This window comes from Pristiophorus japonicus, chromosome 8 (assembly GCF_044704955.1).
Source record: "Pristiophorus japonicus isolate sPriJap1 chromosome 8, sPriJap1.hap1, whole genome shotgun sequence".
In the NCBI taxonomy this organism is placed as follows: Eukaryota; Metazoa; Chordata; class Chondrichthyes; family Pristiophoridae; genus Pristiophorus; species Pristiophorus japonicus.
Genome location: NC_091984.1, coordinates 25,168,930 through 25,194,947, shown reverse-complemented (window position 1 = coordinate 25,194,947; position 26,018 = coordinate 25,168,930). Strand labels below are relative to the sequence as shown.

Here is a 26,018-nt window from a genome sequence, read left to right as displayed (position 1 = left end):
CGAAGACTCGTGTGGATCATAAACATAGGCATGGACCTGTTGGTTTGAAAGGCCTGTTTTTGTACTGTAAATATTATGTAATACATTGCTTAAGCCAGAATTTAGCATTTGTGGGCTGTATTAGCTTACTGCTGGTAGAAAATAGTTACTATCTCTGCTGGAGCTATTTTCCCCTTAGAGAGAGAAGCCTACTCCCAACACGACATTTATAAAAAATGAGTAAGGGATACCCCACCCAGTGTTGACCCAATGAAAAATGTATAAAGGCCTCGATGAAAATACAGCTCCAGCTGTGTCCACTACAAAAACATCATTTTAAAAAAAAAGGAAAATAAACTTCCTAGTGGTTATCCTCTTGGGTAATCAAAACTTCACCACTCTTGCAAGCCTTCCACATAGAAACTATGAGTTGAAAATAATGTACAATGATGCAAAAACAAGGTTTAGAGCCAACAAAAACAGAAAATACTGAAAATACAAAGCAAGCCAGTCAGCATAGGAAAAAAATATAGGTTGATGTTTTGGGTGTTATCTTTTATCAGAACTGGGTTTCACCTGAAATATTAATCTATCTGCCTCTTTCAAATGCTGCATGACTGTTCTATTTCAGATTTCCAGCATTTGTGGTTCTCTTTATATTAAACAAAGTTTGAAGTGATGCGGGACCTACTTGATAAAGGATTCCAGCCCAATTATATCAAAATGTTTTGGGTGGCTACCACTATTTTTAAAATCGATTGATGGATTTACTCTCTGAACTGCTGCACTATTAGATGCAATTGGAGTAAAATTCTTCTTTCTGTTTCAGCAGTAATTTTTCCAAAAGATGCATCACCAAAAATTGGAGATCTGAAAAGAACTGAATTGTGTGGCCGCACATGCACTATTCCTTGACACTGAGGGTGATCTTGCAATCTAGGCACTCTCTATGCTATTCAGCACCTTGCTGCTAAGAGAAGTGAAATAATTACCATACATAGGTACTTGCATTTTCTTCGCTCCTTCAGGAGAAATGGCCAGCTCACACCAGCTACCCTTCCCAAAGGCCTGTTTAAGATTCTTACATAGGAATGAACCAATAGCCTAAAATTCCATGCTGCAGATTAGTGTATCAACTTGTTCTGCCACTGTACAAACAGGTGCAATAGCAAGGATGCTCGAGAGCCTGTCGTAAGTGGTAAGGAACATGGAGGAGTCTGCCTCCCGCATTGTAGACAGCTCGGCACACACCATGGAGCCCATCATTGCCAGTGTGCAGACGATGGTGGACTCCCAGACGGACAGTGCGGATCTAGACCTCATGAGGCGTCTCATGGGTGATGTGGCAGCTTTTATCGGGGCACAGGTGGAAGCAGTGCAACATCTTGCTGCAATAGAGTCCATGGTCGCTCGCATGGATGCTCGGACTGCTCGCATGCAGTCTCAGCATGATGCCACGCAAGCCCTGACTGCTGTCATCGCTGCTGGACCCATCACGGTCCACCGGGAATCACACGTGCTGGAGCAGCCCAGCAATCTGTGCTCCATTAGATTGGTGCGGTGGTTGAAGTGCTGTCCCGGGGGAATGGCACTGGGTCAGGACGACAGCATTTTTGATCCCACCTCTGCCACTCCATCATTGCAACTATCCACAGCTGTCACCCAGCCAGCCCAGACTGCCACTGCCCAGCCTGAGGTGCTGCAGTCTGCAACCGGGCCTTCCACGCCCAGAGCTGGTCGAGGACGTCCTAGAAGGCCATCTGTAGTTTCTAGCCCAGAAACACAGCAGCCTTCCACCAGCCATACTGCAGCGACAGGGGAAACATTGCAGCGGAGGAGTAGAGTAGGTTTATGTAAAAGGGATATATGGAGATGCACAAGGATGAATGATATATGTTATGTTATTGTTGCACTTTTCAAACATAAATGTTGATTGTCATCTCTACTATTGGTCAGTATCTCATTTCATTGCTGGGCATGCGGTATGGAAGGAAGGGCTCATTGATGTGTTTATGGGGAGGCACAATGGAAAAGATAAGTGGCGAGAACGATATTGGAATCAAGATCTTATGAGACGGTCTCGGATCTCCCATGCAGTCTCGGGATGTTGCTGGCGCATTCTTCCTGCCAGCTGTGCCTCCTCCTGCAGCTCCTCCTCCTGAGGTGTAATGGCTATGGCTTCGGGCAATGGCTGTGCCCTCATGAGGTCCAAGTCGTGAAGCATACAACAGATGACGACGAAGAGGGACACCCGGTCAGGCAAGTATTGGAGGACTTCTCCAGAGCGGTCAAGGCAGCAGAACTGTTGATTCAGCACTCCGATGGTCTGCTCAATGATGCATCTGGTGGCAGCATGACTATCAGTGTAAGAGTGCTGAGCAGGAGTGGTGGGGTTGCGGAGGGGAGTCATGAGCCAGGTGCATAGCGAGTAGCCCTTGTATCCAAGAGGCCAGCCAGGAGCTGCATCAGTTGGCTAGAACAGAGCTGGCACACGGTCTGGCGCAGGATGAAGGCATCGTGGCTGCTACCAGGATAGCGGGCATTAACGGCCATTATTGTGCGTCTGTGATCACACATCAACTGGATATTCAATGAATGGTATCCTTTTCGGTTTCAAAAGATCTCGGGATTCTGGTGCGGAGCCCTCAAGACAACGTGTGCGCAGGCTATGGCACTCTGCACCATGGGAGGCGCGCTAGTGACCGCTCCAACTGCTTCTGTCTTGTTATGGGGAATGAGATATACTCCATCCTCCTTCTGTACAGAGCATCTGTGACATCACTAATGGAGCAATGGGCAGCACACTGGGAGATGTTGGTGATATCTGCTGTGGCCCTCTAGAAAGATCCATTGGCATAAAAATTGAGGGCGATAGTGACCTTCACTACATCTGAAAGAGCGGTTCTCACCCTTGTTTGAGGCTCAAGGTTTGCTGCAGCAGATGGCATCGATCCATCACCACGTTTTTTATAAATCACAGCCTTCGGACACACTGCTCCTCCGAGAAGTGGACGTCGGAAAACTGTTGGCGAAACACTCTGGGTGCGTACGGTCTTCTGTTCACGCGTCTGTGTAATTGTCGTTCGCTGTCCACATCCTCATGGACCTCCTGATGTTGGTCTTGCTGTTGCTGTCCCTCTGCATCCTCCTGCTGCTGTGATTCTGCCTGCTGCTCTTGCTCCCTTAGCCTCTCCCTGCGCCTTTCCATCTGCCTCTGTCTATCTCCCTGTTCCTCTCTTATCCTCGGAGCATGGGCCTCTCTATGGTCCTCTGCATGGCCCTCTCCCAGTGCAGCTTTTCTCTTTCCCTTTCCCGATGCCTCTGCCTGGCTAAATCATGGCGCTGTTGTCTTCTCTCCGATGGTGAAGATGCAGGAGGTGGTCCTCTGCTAGTACTGAGCCTATGATTTGCACAGAATATTCTGCTATGCAAATGGAGCTGACTGAAGCAGAGGGAACTGTTATGTATGCAATACCATGTAACTAGCATTCTACCGCCACCAGAGGGCGCATCTGTTGGAGTCCCAAGGGATCCCAGCATCCCTTGGGAGCACTGTATATAAGCAGGCCCCACATGCTGTACCGGCACTCTGGAGTCAGAATAAAGAGACTAAGGTCACACTTACACAAGTCTACAGTACTCAGTCACATTGCTTTATTCGAGACATAACAATTATCAATGACATAACGAACCATCACACAAAAATGCAGAGAACTGTTGGTATCCTGGAGGAATTCTCAGAAGGTGACGATTGGGAAGCCTTTGTGGAGCGACTCGACCAATACTTCGTGGCCAATGAGCTGGAAGGGAGTGTGAATGCCGCCAAACGAAGGGCGATCCTCCTCACCGTCTGCGGGGCAACAACCTATGGCCTCATGAAGAATCTTCTTGCTCTGGTGAAACCAACAACCAAATCGTATGAAAAACTGTGTACGCTGGTCTGGGAGCACATAATTCGAAGAAGAGCGGTCTGATGGCAAGGTATTGATTTTACACAAGTCAATGGTCTGAAGGCCAGAAAGCGGCGAGCTATGTCGCCGAACTGAGGCACCTTGCAGGACATTGCGAATTCGATGGATTCCTGGAGCAAATGCTAAGAGACTTTTTTGTGCTGGGCATTGGCCATGAGGTTATCCTTTGCAAACTATTGACTGTTGAAACACCGTACTGAGCAAAGCCATAACGATAGCCCAGGCATTTATGTCCACCAGCGATAACACCAAACAAATTTTGCAGCATAAAGATGCTTCGGCAAGTACGATACACAAAGTAACGTCGTTTTCAGGCAGGAATACATATGGCAGAACGTACACTCCTGCAGCTGTGCGACCTCAGATGACTCAGAGTCCACCATCAAGTGTGAATGCGAGGCAATTGACACCTTGTTGGCGCTGCGGAGGTGATCATCGAGCCCATCAATGCTGCTTCAAACACTATGCGTGTAAAGGCTATGGAACAATGGGACACCTCCAGTGAATGTGCAGACGAGCTACAAACCACCACGTTGCAGAGGAAGACCAATCCATGGTGGATCAAACTGAACTAGAGACTTGAACCGAGGAGGCAGAAGTATACAGGGTACACACCTTCACCATGAAATGTCCACTGATCATGTTAAAAGTTGAACTGAACGGAATTTCATTTTCCATGGAATTGGACACGGGTGCGAGTCAGTCTATCATGAGCAAAAAGGCCTTCGACAGGCTGTGGTGCAACAAGGCACAAAGGCCCAAGCTGAGCCCTATTCATACCAAGCTGAGAACTTACACTAAAGAGCTGATCCCTGTAATTGGCAGTGCAGCGGTAAAAGTCTCCTATGATGGAGCAGTGCATGAACTACCACTATGGATTGTACCAGGGGATGGCTCCACAATGTTCGGCAGAAGCTGGCTGAGAAAAATCCTCTGCAACTCGGACGACATCTGAGCGTTTTCGTCCGTCGACGACGCCTCATGTGCCCAGGTTCTGAGCAAGTTTCCGTCGTTGTTTGAGCCAGGCATCGGAAATTTCTCTGGGGCAAAGGTGCAGATCCACTTGATTCCCGGTACACGACCCATCCACCACAAGGCACGTGCAGTGCCATGCATGATGTGAGGGAAAGTGGAGATCGAGCTGGACAGGTTGCAACGAGAGGGCATCATCGCGCCGGTTGAGTTCAACGAGTGGGCCAATCCGATTGTTCCGGTTCTCAAGGGCGATGGTACGGTCAGAATTTGTGGGGACTATAAAGTAACGATTAACCGTTTTTCGCTGCAGGACCAGTACCCGCTACCCAAGGCAGACGACCTATTTGCGACGCTGGCAGGAGGGAAGACGTTCACCAAGTTGGACCTGACCTCGGCCTAGCGGAATCTCCGAAAGGCCTCACCTGCATCAACACGTACAAAGGTCTGTTCATCTACAATAGATGCCTGTTTGGGATTCGATCAGCCGCGACTATTTTTCAAAGGAACATGGAGAGTCTGCTAAAATCGGTTCCACGCACCGTGGTTTTCCAGGACGACATATTGATCATAGGTCGGGACATCATTGAACACTTGAAGAACCTGGAAGAGGTTCTAAGTCGGCTAGATCGTGTGGGACTCAGGTTGAAATGTTCGAAGTGTGTTTTCCTGGTGCCAGAGATCGAGTTCTTAGGGAGAAGAGTCGCGGCAGATGGCATCAGACCCACTGTCACTAAGACGGAGGCCATCAAGAATGCGCCAAGACCACAGAACATGACGGAGCTGCGGTCGTTCCTGGGACTCAATTATTTTGGTAATTTCTTACCCGGGTTAAGCACCTTGCTAGAACCTCTACACATGTTGCTACGCAAGGGAGATGACTGGGTATGGGGGAAATCACAAGAGACTGCTTTTGAGAAAGCCAGAAATTTGTTATGTTCTAACAAACTGCTTGTTCTGCATGACCCATGTAAACGATTAGTGCTAGCTTGCGATGTGTCTTTGTACGGAGTCGGATGTGTGTTACAACAAGCAAATGAATCGGGAACGTTGCAACCGGTCGCTTATGCGTTAAGGAGTTTGTCCAAGGACGAAAGGGCCCAAAGCATGATTGAAAAAGCTCTGGCATGCTTTTACGGGGTAAAAAAAATGCACCAGTATCTGTTTGGGCTTAAGTTCGAGTTAGAAACTGACCATAAGCCACTCATATCACTATTCTCAGAGAACAAAGGTATTAATACCAATGCCTTTGCTCGCATCCAAAGATGGGCGCTTACGCTGTCTGCATATAACTATGTAATTTGCCACAGGCCAGGCACAGAGAACTGCGTTGATGTTCTGTCAGCTACCATTGCCCCCACCGGGATGGAAATGGCACAGCCTGCAGACTTGCTTTTGGTGATGGATGCATTTGAAAACGAAAAGTCACCCGTTACGGCCCGCCAGATCAGGACCTGGACCAGCCAGGATCCTTTACTATCCCTTGTAAAAAAATGGTGTCCTCCATGGGAGCTGGTCCAGTGTGCCAGCGGAGATGCATGAAGAGATCAAGCCATTCCAGCGGCGCAAAGGCAAAATGTTCATACAGGCGGACTGTCTTTTGTGGGATAATTGCATGGTTTTGCCTAAGAAAGGCAGGGAAACGTTCATACGCGACCTACACAGTACCCACCCAGCATAGTCATGATGAAAGCTATAGCCAGATCCCATGTGTGGTGGCCCGGCATCGACTCAGATCTGGAGTCTTGCGTGCGCCAATGCAACACTTGCTCTCAACTGAGCAATGCACACAGGGAGGCACCACTAAGTTTGTGGTCATGGCCCTCCAAACCGTGGTCTAGGATCCATGTTGACTTCGATGGCCCGTTTCTAGGCAAAATGTTCTTGGTTGTTGTGGATGCTTATTCAAAATGGATCGAGTGTGTAATAATGTCTGTAAGCACGTCCACTGCCACCATCATGTTTGCCATGCGTGGCCTGCCTGATGTCCTTGTCAGCAACAATGGGCCATGCTTCACCAGCGCTGAATTCAAGGAATTCATGACCTGCAATGGGATCAAGCACGTCACATCTGCCCCGTTCAAGCCCGCATCTAACAGCCAGGCAGAACGGGCAGTCCAAACCATCAAGCAAAGCTTGAAACGCATGTCGGAAGGCTCCCTGCAGACCTGCCTGTCCCGAGTCCTGCTCAGCTACTGCAATAGACCCCACTCGCTCACCGGGGTTCCCCCTGCTGAACTGCTCATGAAAAGGGCACTCGAAACAAGGCTCTCTCTAGTCCACCCTAATCTCCATGATCATATCGAGGGCAGGCGGCATCAACAAAGCATGTACCATGATCGTGCAAATTTGTCACGCGATATTGAAGTCAATGACCCTGTATTTGTACTCAACTATGGACATGGTCCCAAATGGCTTGCTGGCACTGTTGTAGCGAAAGAAGGGAGTAGGGTGTTTCAGGTCAAACTCGCAAATGAACTAACTTGCAGAAAACATTTGGACAAAACCAAACTGCGATTCACAGACAGCCACAAGCAACCTGAAGAGGACACCATCAACTTCGACCCTCCGACACACACACAAGTGGCAACCAACATCACGGTTAACCACGGTGAACTCATCATCCCCAGCAGCCCAGCGAAGGCCCAACCAACTCACCTGCACCTGTGTTTGCACCGTGACGATCAACTCGGGAGCGGAAAGCGCCAGATCGTCTCACCCTGTAAATAAGTGTACTACTAACTTTGGGGGGGGGGAGTGATGTTATGGATGCAACACCATGTAACCAGCATTCTACCACCACCAGAGGGCACATCTGTTGGAGTCCCAAGGGATCCCAGCTTCCCATGCTGTACCGACACTCTGGAGTCAGAATACAGAGACTAAGGTCACACTTACACAAGTCTACAGTACTCAGTCACATTGCTTTATTCGAGACATAACAGGAACGATGGAAGCCAAAGGAAACTGAGGCCCAACATTCAATGGCAGAACCAAAAAACAAAATAATTTCAAACTGCACAAAAATTTGGCCGACAAAAAGTTAACTCGACCAGCACGCCTTTAAATCTCACTGGCGCTGCAGTCAGACGACTTTAAACCGACAGAAAAAGCTGTCGTTGGCATCGGCAAGCATTAGTTGGATGGCCACAGGGCAATTTAAGCTTCCGGGCCGGTCACGAGGTGATGTGCACGGCGATGACCTCATCATTGCCATGCGCAGAGGAACGTCGCGAGCGCAAAGCCTTAGTGCCATCAGCTAAGAGGTGGGCAAGTCCTTGCCAGTCGATGTGGCCACCATGCCTGCGCGCTAACTCATTAGCGCCAACCACTGGTGCTAACTGGCACTGCGCAAAGGGGCAATTTTGGCCCCCATGTTTCTTTTTTGACCATGGAGATATAGTATCTGAATTTACTTTTGGTATTCTAAAATGTGGTTTCATGCCTGATCTTGATTCCGTAATTGCCTCTTCAAGCTGGATTTTCAAAGTCTTAAGTCTTTCACGTTATGCTTGACTGTGAAATCAACCGTCTCATGCTTTGTTGTGCTGTGGTATTGTGGTTGGAAAGATCTTGTACTACAAATAAGAACTTATAAAAATGCTTTTTGAACATATAACTTGGCAAACCAACTGAAACACTAGCCCAAATTGGCAACTGAATGAAAACTTCGTTCAACAATTTAAAACATTAAGGGGCCGAAATTTCCCGTTTATAACCCCATCAATGCCTTCAGGGGGTGCAATGGCATTATCGCCCAGGGCAGGGGGGGGCACTAGTGCCTCCGGGGAAATTGTCCCGGAGGTTTGGAGGGGCACTGACCCCCCGACCTCTTTGCGCTCCATGGGTGAAATTGCCTCATGGGTCGCGAAGCTAGCGGACATCTGCCACCAGGGCACCCCTTAAAGGAAAGGCCTTTCACGCCCCGAGCTGCTATTTTTATTTGTCGGCTGACTCTTGCGTCGGCCCGACATTGACGGCCCTCACCATCATGTAGCCCGGCACTCCATCTTAGTGCCGGCCTGCTGGCTCGGTTGATCACGTCCCTGGTGGCCCAGTGGCGGCCACCAAAGCGCCTGCAGAGTGCGCAGCGGCCCTCCCCTTTAATTGACTCAGCATCGAGCTGCCGCCCCGGGAGTGCCCCACCAAGGAAGTGGAGCGTCGGAGACAGCGCTCCGCTTCTTTTGATGGGCGCACGGCTCAATTCCGCGTCGGGGGCAAGACCTCCGGGCCGGGCGCAGGAAGGTTACTGCCGCCAATCAGTAGTGAGGGGTAATTTCGCGGCCTAAGTATAGGCAACCAAAATCATGCATCAATTTAATGATTAAGCGTTTGATACTTGAATAAGCTGGGTCTGATGCTGACAACAGAATAGAATTACGTGACCAGAGGTGGGGTTTATGCACAACAATTTAGATTTATACAGCATTATCAATGAAGTAAACATCCCAAGGCACTTGCTTCAAAGAGGAGAATTAGGCACTCAGCAGAACAGTTAGGAGAGTTGATTGATAGCTTGGCAAAAAGAGGAGGCCGTTAAAAATGGGGAAGAAGTAACAAGTAAGTTGTAGAGAGTAGGACCAAGGTGGCTGAAGGCTCTGCCGCCAGTATGGAGTGGATGAAGGTGGTGATATAAAAAAAGGCTGTGGTTGGAGAACTGAAGGACATGGGCCAGGACATATGGCTGGAGGAGATTACAGAAGTACGTTGGGCAATGTAATGGAAGGATTTGTAAATTAGGACAATATTTTTTAATTTGATGTATTGGTAGACAGGAGGCCGATGGAGGTCAGCGAGGACAGAGTGATGGTCAAGCAGGATTGAACATGGGATAGGTTGAGGGTGATAGAGTTTCAGACAGTTTGGAATTACGTACATTGAAACCCAAGGCCTTTGAGAGCAATGTTGGAGAGCTAAGAGAAACCAGGTGATCACAGGATTATTCAACTGCAGTATATCGTAGTCTGTGGAGAAAGATGAATAACAATCTTTACAATAGGAACTGCTCCCATGATGACTAAAATGCAGCATATAACTGAGTCATATAGATAAAAAGGACATTCTCAAAGGTTCCATTCAGAGTGATTGGATTCCCTGGTCTACACTTAGTTGGCTGATTTCAGCTGCGATGGCAACAGGATCGTTACAATTGGCCTCAAAGCCCTTGGCCGAAGGAGAGAAAATACAATCAGAATTTCTGCTTCTGACCATTGTCCAATGATCCCAAGCACGTGTGGATGCTCAGCTGTGTTGTTCCCAACAGTCAAATAGCCAGCTGGCACTCACTGTCTAAACTCATGCATGGAAAACAGCTATTTGAGTAAGGGTGAAGGTGAGGGTGTCCAATGTGTGTGTAACCAATACTCTCAGGAGAGGAATAGAATTGGAAAGAGGAGGAAAATTGGCAAAAATAAACGCATTTTTAAAAAAGATTACCTATTGCCAACAAAGAGGGAAAACTAGACATTAACCTAATCCAGAACCAAGGGACATAGTCTTAGGATAAGGGGTAGCCAATTTAGGACTGAGATGAGGAGAAACTTCTTCACTCAGAGAGTTGTTAACCTGTGGAATTCCCTGCCGCAGAGAGTTGTTGATGCCAGCTCATTGGATATATTCAAGAGGGAGTTAGATATGGCCCTTACGGCTAAGGGGATCAAGGGGTATGGAGAGAAAGCAGGAAAGGGGTACTGAGGGAATGATCAGCCATGATTTTATTGAATGGTGGTGCAGGCTTGAAGGGCCAAATGGCCTACTCCTACACCTATTTTCTATGTTTCCCCCATCAGCAGCAAATATAGCGTTATTTTGTGTAATGGACTGAATATTGAACCACTATAAACAAACTGGGCTCAAATATGAGCCTCTTCCCACATTACAACAGTGACTACACTCCAAAAGTACTTCATTTGAGACGTCTGGTGGTCGTGAAAGGTGCTATATAAATGCAAATGTTTTTTTGAAGGAACACATAACTTTATTCATGCAGACAATTACCTCTGCTGGAGTTGTTTTCACATTCAATTCAAAGAAGTTTCAATACAATAAGATGACAGTAACATGAGGACTATAATCATTAAATTAGTCTTAACATTTATGTTTACAAGCAATTGTTTTGTTTTTTATACATATAAAATGTGTATGTATATGCATATTTCCTCCTCATTTTAGCTTCTTTATGCCAATCACTGTTCCCCAACTGAGAGGATTGACAGGTGTCGAGCTCCTAGGCTTCTGCTGGAAAAAGCTCGACTGTAAGCAGGTTTTAAGCAAGTACAAAGGCAGGGAAAGGGGGGAGGGGTGGAAATAATGAGAGAGGTCTGTGATAGGGTGGGAGGCATGATTAAATCTCTCCTGCCTTCCACCCTGACCTGCTAAGTATTTCCAGCACTTTCTGTTTTTATAATATTTTTTATTCAAAATTGATTCTTTGCAAAAACATAGCTGAATAATTTTTAATTGTAAAGAAACATAATCACATGGTTTGACAGCTTCAGCTCCGAAATTCTGATGTGGGATACTGGCAAACATTTCACACCTTCATCTAAGAATCCTCTTTGCTATTTTATTGGAAGTGCTAATCTATCAAAACTCTGCTAAAATAACAGAGAAATTTCAGGTGGATGATTTAGCTTTTGTCCACGAGTATCCTATGTTGTCTATCTTTTCAGTTCAGAAATGTAATGATTAAAATGATTTGCTTTGCACATGAAATAAAATATCAATTTCCATTGTAAATACTGACAGTAAAATCATACAAAAATCTGTCATATATGCACCATTCTCAAATTGTGTTTTAGTATTTGGTACATGCCTCAAAAAGTTAACAAATTGAGAGTCTTTGCAATTTGTTGATACATTGCAAACATATTTGTTGTTCCACAAGTTTTAAGCAAGTGATATTCTAAAATATGCCATCAAAAATGCCAAGCAGAGCATCACATTCTTCCTCTGAAGCACATCTGAAACAGACAAAATTGCAGTCAAGTACAAAATAATCTGAAACACACACAGTAAAATAAATCTGAAAGTTCAGATTTATCATCAAATAAGAACATAAGAAATAGGAGCAGGAGTACGCCATTTAGCTCAGATTTATCATCAAATAAGAACATAAGAAATAGGAGCAGGAGTAGGCCATTTGGCTCCTCGAGCCTGCTCCTCCATTTAATAAGATCATGGCTGATCTGATCTTGGGCTCAGCTCCACTTCCGCTCCCTTATCGTTTAAAAGTCTATCTCCACCTTAAATATATTCAATGACCCAGCCTCCACAGCTCTCTGGGATAGAGAATTCCACAGATTTACAACTCTCTGTGAGAAGAAATTCCTCCTCAGCTCAGTTCTAAATGGGCAGCCCCTGATTCTTAAACTATGTCCCCTAGTTCTATATTGATGTTTACATTCTCACAACGTACATTTTTGAAACTCAGTTCTGGTACTGATTTCTTTCCTAAAAAGCACACTCCAATGAAACCCACCTGGATTCTCTTTCAGTGTTAGTATTGTACTGACGGAAGCAATCTAAGGGCCCACTGCTTTTGAAACACTTCACTGCATTTAGTTCAGAAGTAGCAGAACTCAGTCCTTCCTCTGAACCTTGCATAAGACTTGTGTGATGAATAGTTCCAATGATTTTAGGCTGCAATATAAAATTAACATTTCTAATTAAAAAAACACATTTCACTAAGGACAGTTTTATTTATATTCTAATTATCTATGTATGTAATCTAACATTTGAAATAATGTAAGATTTTTATTTAATTTTTTTGAAGCCTTAGCATATTACAATTTATTTAAACGGAACTGAACAAATTAGTGTAAACAGAGCTTAGTGATCAGAATGTTTACATGTCATAGCTATCTTGTTGCTTTTCTCCTATCCATGTATCTCTCTTGCACTAAATACTCTTTTAACGCTCCATCTCACTGGAATTGCACTGTTGGATACCAGTGTATAAACAATGCATTCATACGAAATTTATCTCCCTGCTATTGTAGTGGAAGTTCTAATTTAAACATTCATTTTAAACATTTCTCAAATTTAATTTCAAAATACATGCTATTCTGATGACATTTTATCATATTAGATGATTTAGAATATATTTTCAATTGCAATGTCTGTAGCACATGTTTAAAAAATTCCAATTTTATGTTGAACTTATGCAGGCATTGATGTAAATTCAGCACTGAATTTAGCAGCAAAGCACACTTTTTCTTCTCTCCCAAGCTGGAATGCACTAATTCTGACACATGCTGCACCGAGTTGCCTCGTCAAGAATTGATAAAGGCACGGGATTCTTGCTGGCAAATTTGAGTTGCATTTCTGGGACTCAGACCTGCAACCTTTGGACTTTTAAAGGAATGACTTGCTTGTTACACAACCAGACTGTTACATGTGATTAATCTCTTTATGTTACAATTTACCGTTTCTTGAACTGTTGAGTTAAATGATAATCTAGAATTCAAGGAGCCGGGTTGTTCCCTTGTTGGCAGATATCCAGCACTAAAAACATGAAAATATGTTTATCAAAAACTATTCATTACATACAATAGAAGTATCAAATTATGAGAATGCAGTAATTTTTTTAAGCTGGATCGTAAGACAATTAAAAAAAAACTTCATCTAGCTATATCGTCCTCTTTAATTATAGTATGGGTCTTGGGAACAAATGTTCACTGTCTTATAAGATCTGGGGCTGGATTTTCAGCTTGTTGCTGCCTGTTTTCGCCCTGGAGGGGAAGTAATGGCAGCAGGAAGCATTTCCGGGCAGCCGGCCAGCTTCCAGGGCCCCTCTGTGACATTTGGTGCCGGGTTTGCGGGCTGCGGAGCCCGGGAGAGGCAAATCGGTGTGCAGCGCCCCTGGTTGTGACACTGGCTTGATATATGGTTCGCGCCTGATCCGTAGCGCGCCTAGTGGGATTGCCTGTGAAAGCTGGCGGTCCAAGCTGCACCAGCTGCAGTGAGTGAAGTAATGTCAACCTGAGGTAAGTATGATTGTTTTTTCATTTTTTTATCCTTTCCAGCATGGAAGTGATGGGCAACTCCATCAGCGCACTTGTGAACCCAAACATGGTGCAACATCTGATGGCTGATGTCTCAGCTTCCACTGCAGCACAAGCAGAAGCCACACAATATCTGAGTGCTGTAGCGGAAGCTCAGACTTCTGTCATGCAAGCTCAGATTGCTCCTTTGCAGACTCAGCTTCCTGCCAAGCAAGCTCAGACTGCTGCTATCGTAGCTGCTACCAGTGTTGAAAGGGACTTGCATGGTGTGATAGCAGTCCAGCAATCTGTCCTCCAACAGATTACTAGGATTGCTGAGGTGCTGCCCTGGGAGAGTGGCAGTGGCTCCATGGAGCATGAACCTACTGTCCTCTCTCATGATGAAAGCTTTTGTGCTCTCACTAGTGCCACTCTGCCAGTGCTCTTGCTTGCCCCGGTCAGCCAGCCAGCCCAGACTGTTGCTGCCCTTGTTGAGATGGTGCAGTCCAAAGCTGGGCCTTCTAGGCCCAGAGCTCCTAGAGGTCATCCGCCAAGGCCATCTGCAGTCTTCCCCCACTGAAAGTCAGCAGTCTTCCACCAGCTATGCTACAGCCCACTGGGGTAGCACTGCATAGGAGCACGAGGACAGGCAAAAACACATGGAAGACAGTCACTAAGGGACTGCACAAGGGTGGTTAGTTGACTTAGGTATGTAATATTGGATGGTTTCATTTGTAAATTTAGTTTAGAATGTTTGTTTTGTTATGGCTTTTATTGTAGCATTGTGGCCAAGTGGACACTGTGGTCAGTAACAGAGGGAAGGTGGGGTTGCGTTCACTGGTACCGCAGTCGGATGAGTCAATCACTGATAACACTGCCAGAAAGGGGTTGTGTTGCCTCCTCCCTTCCTCCTCAGCTCTTCACTGTACATAGTGCCAAGGGCTGTGTCCTCATGATGGCAAAGTTGTGCAGCATGCGGCAGACCACGACAAATCTTGAGACTCGCTTTGGCAAGTACTGCAGGGCTCCTCCAGAGTGGTCCAGGCAGCGGAAATATTATTTAAGCATGCCAATGGTCTGTTCGATCACATTCCATGCTTCCCATGTGTGCTTGGGTTGCGCACCAGAGTCATGACCCAGATAGTCATCGGAGAGACCTTGTCTTCCAATAGCCACCCTCCGGTTTGTCATGGTGGCTCAAATACGGATGGTACAACGGACTGCCGCAAAATGAAGACACCATGACTGCTGCCAGGATACTGAGCATTGACCTGCATGATGCGCTGAGTATGGTCGTACACCAGCTGGACATTGAGGGAGTTGCTGTAAATATCCGAATTCATGTGTGTAGTCAATGGCACCCCGCACTATGGGGAAGCCTGCTATTTTGGCAAAGCTGCGTACTTGCTCTGCCTGGTTATCTCTGACAAGAGAGAATTAAATGTATTCACCTCTTTTTGCATACAGAGCCTCAGTGACCTCCCTTATGCAACAGTGCATGGCAAACTGGGAGATGTTGGAAATACTGCCTGCTCCAGTCTGGAAGGAGCCTGATGCATAAACATTCATGGCCACGCTTACTTTCACAGTCACTGGCAATGCCGTCCTTGCCCTGTTCTGAGGCCGTTGTTCTCCCTGCAACAGGTGGCAGCTTTCAGTGAGCACCTCCTTAGTGAAGCGGAGACGTTGCATACACTGTTCGTCGCTGAGGTTGAGATAGGAGAATTGCCCCATGAAGACCTTGGGTGGATACTGCCTTCTGCTGAAGCCCTTCTTCCCCCTTTTCCTCTTCCTTCTTCGAGTAGCTTGTCCTCTGTCGCCTCTGCTCATTCTCCCCATCATGCTGCAAGGCAAGGGAGATACAAACTACTGCACCCATGTCTGGGAGCAACTGGTCTGAGCAGAAGCCTTGAGGTAACCTGTCACACCACTCCTTGGAGACTTCAGCAACTTCAAATAAGATAACAAACCAAACACTTCTACAAACTCACCAAGAACCAGTAGAAATCAATCAATAACTAACCTGATAACAGTTGATTATCCCTTGAAATAGTGCTGTTGTGGGGGGTCTTTCCTGCTGCTGAATGCATGTTCAGCTGTGCGTGTTTAAGACTATGTTAGCTGGAGCTTTGAGGTCAAAAATGGCTGTGCTGGCTTCAAATCAGCGTTACACGCTGACTGATGATCTGCATAACTCTGGTGCACACTCCTAGCGCCCGCGCTAACGATCTCACCAAAATGGCATCCAGAAGTGTGCGTGCGCGGTGCGGACACCATTTTGGATTCAAAATGGCATCCGCAGCGCCAAAGAAATGGGTGCTACGGAGCCTTAACGGCCTAAATCTTCTACCACCTGAATATGTAGGTCCTAAATGGATTAGTATACACTGGGACCTAAATAATCCAGACAATGCAAGTTCAAATCCCACCGTGGCAGTTTGAGAATTGCAAAAAAAATCTGGAAATAAAAAGCTGGTTATCGGTAAAAGTGAGCATGAAGCTGTCAGATTGTTGTAAAAACCCAATAGTTTATTGATGTGCTTACGGATGGAAACCTGCTGCCTTTACCCAGTCTGGCCTATATGCAACTCCAGTCCGATGAAAGTGGTTGACTCTTAGCTGCCCTCTGAAGTGGATAAGCAAGCCACATAGTTGTACCATCACTTTCTAAGGGCAACTAGGGACGGGGAATAAATAATGGCTTTGCCAGTGACGCCCACATCCCAAGAATTATGATGTTTTTAAATGGACCTTGATTAAAATCTAGCCTAGGATTAAGGTCTCCTTCCTTTGCTGAGTGCAACAACCACAATAAAAAATCTTTCAAGCAATCTAAGACTAAATCCAGTTTATGAACCAACAATTTAAAACTTCCTACAATTTGGCAGTAATTGGTACTTTTATTCAGAGAAGCAACATTATGATTAGTATTTGAAACAAAATGTACAGTACTGAATGGATAAAACAGAATAGTGTTTAGTGCCCCAGCATTGGCAATCCTCACCTTGATGGTCACAAAGTTCATTAAAAAAAACCTGGACATTTCTATAAAGTTAGCATTTACCATTATATGATGTGCGAATATTTTTACTTAAGTGTTCTTTCCAATTAAAATGTATGACTATTCATACTTTCTGGAATGTGTATATTAGCTTGAAAGTTACTTTGAGCAATGTTATTCTACGAATGTTTAACACACTCACATCAAATTGCTCTCATTGCTATTTTAGAGGAAGCATTAATATATTTATGTTAAACATTTGACATTCTGGGAGGAGATATCATTATCGGAAATAGGGCTGTTGAAATATTCAGTGGATAACACAAGTTGGGATAGATTTGAGCCTTCCCGCTGGTGGAAGCAGAGCAGTAGTGCCCCAAAAATCATACCGCTCTGTTCCTGCAGTCACTGTGGCCATTGGCATTTTGACAAGGAACTCAGAATAGGCTGGCTGTTTGAAGCAAGTGCACAGCTAACTTAGGTAATTAAGTTGGGGTCCTATGATGCCATAAAGCAGCCCAAAGGTAAATAGTTATTTATATTTGTGGGGCCATGAGGAGTCCACAAAAATAACTTGGGCTGCTGCTGCTCTGGGTCAAATGCCCCGCCCCCACTGAGAACAGACGTTCCCCCCCCACCCCAAGCTACCTTCTTCCAGGCCCAGAGGCGGCAGCTGGGCCACCCGATTCTGTGGCGGCCTGAAACCAGCGCATGACCCTGGGCCACTCGTTAATTCCTGTAGCTTGCTAGCCCTAGGTTAATGAGGCACGACCCTCAAAATGGAACGGATCTCCCATTATCATTATCAGCCGGCTGCCACGCTCTGCCAGCCAGCCAGCCAACTGAAAACAGCACAGAGGGAAAAGTTATCCCATTTATGTTAAAATAGGGGAAGAAGGAATTCGATATAAATGTGTTAAGCATTCAAACAATAATGTCATTCATTGTTATTTCCAGACTACAGAGTACTTCGATAGCTATTATGTCATTAGGCTATCACTTTGTAAAGCTTACCTTTCATAGTTCTCATTAGTTATTTGGTTCTGGAACTTTTTCCAAGGACGTTCAGGCAATTGGTTGTATTCTGTTAACTTTGGATATATGCTAAAGGAAGAATCTGTTTAAATACACAAATCAGAACAATCTTAGATTCAATTGACTTTTATATCACTTACCAAGGGCACGATGATTTACTACTCCGAAGTAAAATGTTGAAAGTTTGATTTCTTCTCAGAGAAATTAAAGCATTGTTGTATATCACTGTTGTTGGTGCACTCAGCAATGTAACAGCATTCAAACATGGACGTGTTTATTTGTACAGCCAAAATGGCCAACATGCCCTTTGTTTCTGATTGGTCCGTTGGAGGATAAGCCACACCCTGAAGTTTCACAGGAATGTGTAACTGGAACCACCCATTCCAAGGTCTCTCTGACTTTGCAAATTGTAACTCGATCCACTTTGACTTCCTGAAGCGACAGAGGACAGAGCTCCCCAGAAGGACCAGCCAAAGTGCCTTACCCCAGTCCAAGTATATCCCTCCCCCAGCCAAAGTGCCTTACCCCAGTCCAAGTACATCCTTCCCCAGCCAAAGTGCCTTACCCCAGTCCAAGTATATCCCTCCCCCAGCCGAAGTGCCTTACCCCAGAGCAAGTGCATCCTCCCCCAACCGAAGTGTCTTACCCCAGTCCAAGTACATCCCTCCTGCAGCCGAAGTGCCTTACCCCAGAGCAAGTGCATCCTCCCCCGCTCCCCCCCACCACCCCCCAGCCCACCATAGATGGATTGTTAACAGATTTATTGGGTAGGAAGTGAATAGTGACAGTGTCATGACTTCTGGATATCATACATTCCAACGATGTCACTTGTGGGGGGTTGGAAGAACGTGATCTCTTCCCTGAGTTCCCTCTGATCCCACTCTCCTCTGTGTCTCTCTCTCTCCCCCCAGCCTCTTGCGCTCTTTTTCTCTCCCCCACCGCCCCCCGCCCCCCGCCCCATCCCCAGCCTCTCTCTCTCCCCCAGCCACACTCTCTCTCCGCCTCCTTCCCCCCCAGCCTCTCTCTCGCCATCGGGTCACCACGCCACCATCGGCCCCAGGCCTGCCGCCATCAGCTTCCTCCCACTGCCATCGGGCCCAGGCCGGCCGGGGGGGTGGGGGGGTGAGGAGGAGAAGAGTTGGAGCCTCAGGTCCTGCTTCTCGGCACCACGTGCATGGAATGATTCAGTTGGCGGTGGGGCGGTGTGTGTGGGAGCTTGACAGGGGGCGGGGCTTATCATCTGTCGGTCAAAAAAGTGCAGTACGGGGGGTGCGGGGCAGGGCTGGACAGAGGCCTGTCTGTCAATAAAAGTGTAGTACAAGTAGTTAGTCCCTTTAAACATAGCACAGTGTGAAACCAAGCACACGAAAGATGACTTCAGGACCCACTATATAGAGAATGATAAAGTCAATGGTTGGGAAATTGGACCCATTTGCGCTGGCCTTTAAAGCCGGTTTGGAAGAGAAAATGGCAGCTGCCTCGTTTTTGCCCGCAGCCAGCGGTTCCCGCAGCAGCCACCATTTCAGGCAAGTCAGCAGCGCTGCCATTGCCTGCGCTCACTGCAGAAATGGATATGAGGTATATCATGACGTCATAACTGTGCAAAGCTGATTTGACGCACGATCTGCCATTTTGAACGTCGCTGGCCCTTTTAATGTCCTCTCCAAATCATGACCAGCTGAACATGCGTTCAGCAGCAGGAAGGAACCGCCCCCCGACACGCTATTTAAAGGGATCAACAACAACTTGCAGTTGACTTGTTTTTTCATTTCTGCTGGCTCTGTGTAAATTTGCGCAACTGTATGGGACTTTCTACAGTTATTTAACATTGTTGAAGTGACAGGGGGTGTTGCTGCAAGTGGAGAACACTTTGCTTCTCATTTAAAGGCTTTTGCTCATACCAGTTGCTCAGTCATGGAGGCTCTAATTGCAGTCCCTCTCGCGTTCGAGTATGACAGGGTGATGGAGCGGAGGCAGTGAAGAAGAGGACAAGATGCTCATAGAGGGAGGAGAAGGAGGGATCTCAACAGGAGGCCTTACCCATCGAGGGTCTTACAAGAGCATTTCTACCTGCATTTAAGCCAGGAGCAGTGTATTAGGAGGCTCCGCTTCACCAAGGAGATGGTCACAGAAATCTGCTGCCTCCTGGAACCAGACCTGCAACTTCGGAGCAGGGCAACAACGACGCTGCCAGTGGCCCAATAACCCTCATTTTTTCACCACCGGATCCTTCTAGTTTGACGGAGGATACATAGCTAACATCTCCCATCCATCGCTGCATCCAAGAGGTCACAGAGGCTCTGTACTCCAGGAGAATGGACTTCATTGTATTCTCTATGAACAGAGAGAAGCAGGAGGAGTGCGCATGTGGCTTTACCAGGATATCGGGCTTTCAGATGGCACAGGGCGCCATTGATTGCACACACATGGCTTTGCGGGCAATCCTGAGATGTTCCGTAACTACAAAGGCCACCACTCACTTAATGTACAGTTGGTGTGCGACCACGCATTGAGATGGTGAATGCCTGGTATCCTGGAAACAGTCATGATGCCTTCATCCTGCGCCAGTCCGGTGTGCCAGCAATCTTACAGCCACCACGTCAAACTCGAGGGTGGCTGTTTGGAGACAAGGGCTATCTGCTCTGTACCTGGCTGATGACTCTCCTCCACAACCCCACCACTCATGGGCCAGCATTAATATAATGAGAGCCATGCTGCCACAAGTAACGTCAGCGAGCATACCAACCGGGTGCTGAAGCAACAGTTCTACTGCCTTGACGCTCAGGAGGGGCTCTTCGGTACTCACTGGAGCGAGTGTCCCATTTCGTCGTGGTTTGCTGCAAGCTCCATAACTTGGCCATCATGAGGGTGCAGCCCTTGCCACCATAAGTTCTGGGACCACCTCAGGAGGAGGAGGAGAAAGAGGAGGAGGAAGAGAGGATGCAGGCAGCAGATCCCCGTTGCGGACGGGCTGTCTGTGGGCACTTCATCAGACTCCAGTTCCAATGACTGAAACCCCAGATTCCCGTTGTTCATCACTTCCCCATCTTACCATCCCTCTGTCACGGAACATCAAAGCGTCCTCCTGGACAAAAAGCTGAAATGAGAGCAATCACAAAACAAACATTCCAAACAATTTATAAATTCATGAAATCTGAATCAAAACAAGAACGTTAACTAATCACTCTGTGGAAGAAGGGACTGAGTGTAATGTAGCCAAGTTTGCTGATGATACAAAGATGGGAGGAAAAGCAATGTGTGAGGAGGACACAAAAAATCTGCAAAAGGACATAGACAGGCTAAGTGAGTGGGCAAAAATTTGGCAGATGGAGTATAATGTTGGAAAGTGTGAGGTCATGCACTTTGGCAGAAAAAAAATCAAAGAGCAAGTTATTATTTAAATGGAGAAAGATTGCAAAGTGCTGCAGTACAGCAGGACCTAGGGGTACTTATGCATGAAACACAAAAGGATAGAATGCAGATACAAGTGATCAGGAAGGCCAATGGAATCTTGGCCTTTATTGCAAAGGGGATGGAGTATAAAAGCAGGGAAGTCTTGCTACAGCTATACAGTGTATTGGTGAAGCCACACCTGGAATACTGCATGTAGTTTTGGTTTCCATATTTACGAAAGGATATACTTGCTTTGGAGGCAGTTCAGAGAAGGTTCACTAGGTTGATTCCGGAGATGAGGGGGTTGACTTATGAAGAAAGGTTGACTAGGTTGGAGCTCTACTCATTGGAATTCTGAAGAATGAGAGGTGATTTTATCAAAACGTATAAGATTATGAGGGGACTTGACAAGGTGGATGCAAAGAGGATGTTTCCACTGATGGGGGAAACTAGAACTAGAGGGCATGATTTTAGAATAAGGGGCCGCCCATTTAAAACTGAGATGAGGAGAAATGTATTATCTCAGAGGATTGTAAATCTGTGGAATTCGCTGCCTCAGAGAGCTGTGGAAGCTGGGGCATTAAATAAAGTTAAGACAGAAATAGACAGTTTCTTAAACAATAAAGGGAATAAGGGGTTATGAGGAGCTGGCAGGGAGGTGGAGCTGAGTCCATGATCAGATCAGCCAATATCTTATTGAATGGCGAAGCAGGCTCGAGGGGCCGTATGGCCTACTCCTATTTCTTATGTTCTTATTCCCTTGTCAGTCTTTCGTGGTCCTTTTCCTACTCCAGTGCTCCTATGAAGTGCTCCCCTAGTGGTTGCATCATGGCTGGTGGAAGGCTGCTGACGTTCAGTGGGCGAGTCTGTAGATGGCCTTGCAGGATGACCTCAAGCAGCTCTGGGCTTGAAGGGCTGGCTGTAGACTGCAGCACCTCGGCATGGGTGGCAGCTGGCTGGATGACAGGCAGCAGCAAGGGCACTGGCACAGTGGCAGAACTAATGCTGTCATCCTGACAGAGGACAGCAGGTTCTTGCTCCATGGAGCCACTGTCACTCCCCTGGGGCAGTGCCTCAGTATTCCTAGCTATCTGTTGGGGGGGGGGGGGAGGGGGACAGATTGTTGGAGTGCTGTGAAAGGGGCCTTTCCACTGCAAGCCTCTTTCCACACTCGTAAACGCAGCCATGTTGGCAGCAGTCTGATCTTTCACTGCAACACTAAGACGTTGGGTCACTTCCGCCTGTGCTGCAATGGAAGCTGCATCATCGGCCATCATGCACAGCATCATGTCTGGGTCAACAAGGTCATTCATGGAGTTGCACATCATTTCCATCCTGGAAATCACAGGCTACAAGCTTCACACTTAGCCCTGTGCAGCGTTGGAGCTGGACTCCTCAATGCTCCTTGACAATGACAAGAGGCTCTCTGGCAGGCTTGCCATTGCACCAACATTTCTGTGTGCATGCCCATTACCCTTCTTCTGAAGGCTGCCCTATCGAGGTCATCATCTGAGTCCTGTGCAGCAGAAGCCATGCATGAACTCGTCTTCTGGGGAGCTGGCACCCAAGCTATCCTTTCCCCCTGGCCTGGCTGCAGCTCACTCACCACATGCAGATCATGCCTCTATACTACCTTCTAAAGTCCACGCAGTGCCATTTTCTGAGCTGGTGCCTGCGAGTGTCAGATGCAGTGACAGGATGTCTTTTTCTCCTTCACTGTCCATCATCACTTCGGGGACTGGTTGGCCAGGTTGGAGTTCTTGGATATCTGAAAGGAGAAAGACACAACAGTCTAGTTATGGTGAGGGGAGGGGGGAAAGCAAGATATCGATGCTTACACCATTAGCAGCTTGTAAGTGAGAAGAGATTGTGGAATGAGGGGGAAGCGAGATGTGAGAAGAAGGATTAGGTTTGAGCATACTCTCATCATCAGCAATGCTTTCAACTTCCCCGCTCACCACGGACTATGTGACTGCTCCTCCAATGATCTCTAGCACTGCTTCCTCCAGCTCAGTCAAGTTCTGCAGACGGCCTTCCCCACCACCCGTCTGTCGCTGCTCCCGGTGGGTTTGAGCGACCTTTGCCTGCACGAGAAAGGGAAGTATGTCAATGAGTGTGGTGCAATGCATTTGAGTGATCTGCCTGCCTTCATTGAATAGCTGGTAGTATGTGTTAGATTGATATGTTGGTGTGAGTCTTGCAGCAGTAATAAATATGTGAGGGTGAAGTGAAGTTATTATTGTGGTGATTGCTAGAGATTGTTGGTAGGTGAGTGATGGGAATGTGTGAGGCTTGTGGTGCAGACGGTGGGATATGGCATTTGATGATGCATTCACTTACCTTGGCTATTCGTGTGAGGTCATTAAACTTTTTGTAGCACTTGATCCAGGTCCTGGGGCAAACACTTACCGCACTGGCGGCTTCAGCGATCTTTTCCCAACCCATTCTGCTGTTCTGCCTTGAAGGCCTTCTTCCCACTTGCAGGTAGAGGACCTGATGGCGTCTTTGAACCCCAGGACCAAGGCCTCCAGTGCCGCATCTGAAAATCTCCTCACCCGTTCTCTTGGCTATTGGGCCATGACTTTCTACACAATGACAATGAGATGCTTCTGCAACAAAGCACCTCCCCTTTAAGTAGTGCTGCGAGCCTAGGCCAAACTTTATTTGCCAGTAGACTGTACACGATATCGGCCCCCGTGTTCATCGTTAAGCCAATCAGCAGCGTGTTTAGCGCTGGGATCAGCACTGCAATTATAATGAGCAGGCAGCACAAATTTTACGTGTTGCCTGTACCACTTTGAATGGCCGCGGCACATAGCCAATAAGTATTTCTTAAGTTCACAAAGTTTAATACTTACATATTAACTTGAAATAGGGTGAAATTGAGAATGCTCCTAATATGGTATTTTCAAGGAATTTCCTACTAACCTATCAAAAGAACTATATAAGTATATTTTCAGTTCGGGCCCTGAATGGAGCAATATTGGCAATGTGCTTGTGCACCCACCCAAGGTTAGAGTCTGGAGGTCCAAATTACTTTTAGGGTTAGGCTTATATGAATATTGCGGTAGAACCGTGGGCATCAAATGGGTGCTGCACTGCTGCTTGCATTTTTCGGACTTTGGAAATTTGGTCAGCTGCTGCATGGAGTCGGCCGGCAAGCGAAGCGGGTTTCGGGGAGAGGTAGGTGAGAACAGACCGGCTTCTCCTGCAACCACAAAAACCTTAGAAAACCTTGGCATTTTTGGACTTGCCTCAGGCGGTCCCTGAAGGACCACTGGTTAAGCCTCTCGACACCGGGAGAAAGTGGGACAGCATGTATTTTCTTGCTCTGACCATTATCCATGAAAATCACAATTATGATCCTACGACCAGCATAGGACCCCGATTTAAATGGTCTACTGTCATTTTGTGCAAGAGTGCTGAGTGCCCATTTAATGGCCTGAGTCAGACAGGCAAATGGGTGTACAAGATACCCATCATGTTGTCATCTGCCGATGGCCTGTTTTTAAGGCAAGAAATGGCGGCCGGCAGTTGAAAATTTCCCCACCCCGTGGAAATTTCTCAACTTAGTTACATTGGATAAAAGTCATCAACTACTTTTGAAGAAAGCAGCAGCAGAATATGTGACAGATCTTAATCCACAGTAGTAAATAAACAGCCTTATGAAAATACAAACCAACATTCTGGTGGGAGCGGTCCTCATGCATACTATACAATGAAACTTGTAACAATGTGAGTTACTTATTGTTATATTTTTTCTGGGATTGGAAAATTGAAACTTCAAGTAAGTAATACTCAGCAGGTAACTATGGAATACAGAATTTGTTCTGAGCAAAAACTACTAATTCACTGAAAAATATATACACAAGTGAGTTATCGAGGTCTTGTTCAGAAGTTGGGACTAATATTTTTAAAGTAATTATGCGTTTAGAACAAAGAGTGAAATACAGCTAAATATTCTTGAAATTTAGTAGTGACCTGTATAATGTAATGCATTGCATTATCTTCTGTTCTAGTCAATCAAAACTTCCATACACCAAACTTTATAAAGAAGTTAGTTATCAGCATTGAGATCTAGAAAAAAATTGGAATCATCAGTATTATTACCTGTTTGATAATTAATGTTGGTTTCCTCTGAACTTACAAAATTGCTAGCATTTACCAGCTTCTCATCATCAAAATCATTCCATAAATCATCTCCTAGGTCAAAAGTCACATTCATCCCTTCTGATGACCAATAGTCACTCTCATTTGCATCAATGGAATTGCAGTTGAAAGACCCTGGTGTATTTTGGTGTGGTGGAATCACAGTTGAACTCTGTTGTGATGAAGCTGCAGAATATTTCCATAACAAAAAATATTAAACAACATTTTTAATCCTTTTCACAAATTTTTTTTCCATAAAATTGTCTTCTGGCCTTCTCCTCCACATCACATACCAATCACCAACTATGATCGTTGGAAGCTGCTTCTGGACTTCTGTTGGTGTCGGTCTTTAGCTGTCTGCTACAAAGTATGTGTGAGAGGGCTATTCCAACACCGCCCAGCATCTCTGCGCTGAAACGCCTAGCCTTTTCTTGGTGCTTTTTAGCTAATTTTGTCAGCTTGTTGAGTTCAAATCTGAAACATTTTGTGCCACAATGGACTGCTGCACCAATCTCCTGCACCATTATTCTAGCA

At 46.3% G+C, this 26,018-nt stretch overlaps 1 protein-coding gene across 9 annotated transcripts in view; it reads right to left on the bottom strand.

The window, feature by feature from the left end:
* Positions 1-10,924: 10,924 nt before the first annotated feature.
* Positions 10,925-26,018, bottom strand: part of hfm1 (helicase for meiosis 1) — a 202,633-nt gene continuing 187,539 nt past the window's right edge. For 4 of the 9 annotated variants that reach the window (XM_070886575.1, XM_070886579.1, XM_070886576.1 and 1 more), the window contains 5 exons: positions 25,446-25,670; positions 17,922-18,024; positions 13,349-13,427; positions 12,403-12,563; positions 10,925-11,884 (listed from right to left, as the gene is read on the bottom strand). In XM_070886575.1, coding sequence (XP_070742676.1) covers positions 11,827-11,884; positions 12,403-12,563; positions 13,349-13,427; positions 17,922-18,024; positions 25,446-25,670 — 626 coding nt within the window. In that variant the 3' untranslated portion in view covers positions 10,925-11,826. Of the gene's footprint in view, positions 11,885-12,402; positions 12,564-13,348; positions 13,428-17,921; positions 18,025-20,748; positions 21,040-22,968; positions 23,104-23,293; positions 23,420-25,445; positions 25,671-26,018 lie in introns of those variants that run through there. The other 5 variants (XR_011594029.1, XR_011594030.1, XR_011594031.1 and 2 more) reach the window with 5 other exon arrangements.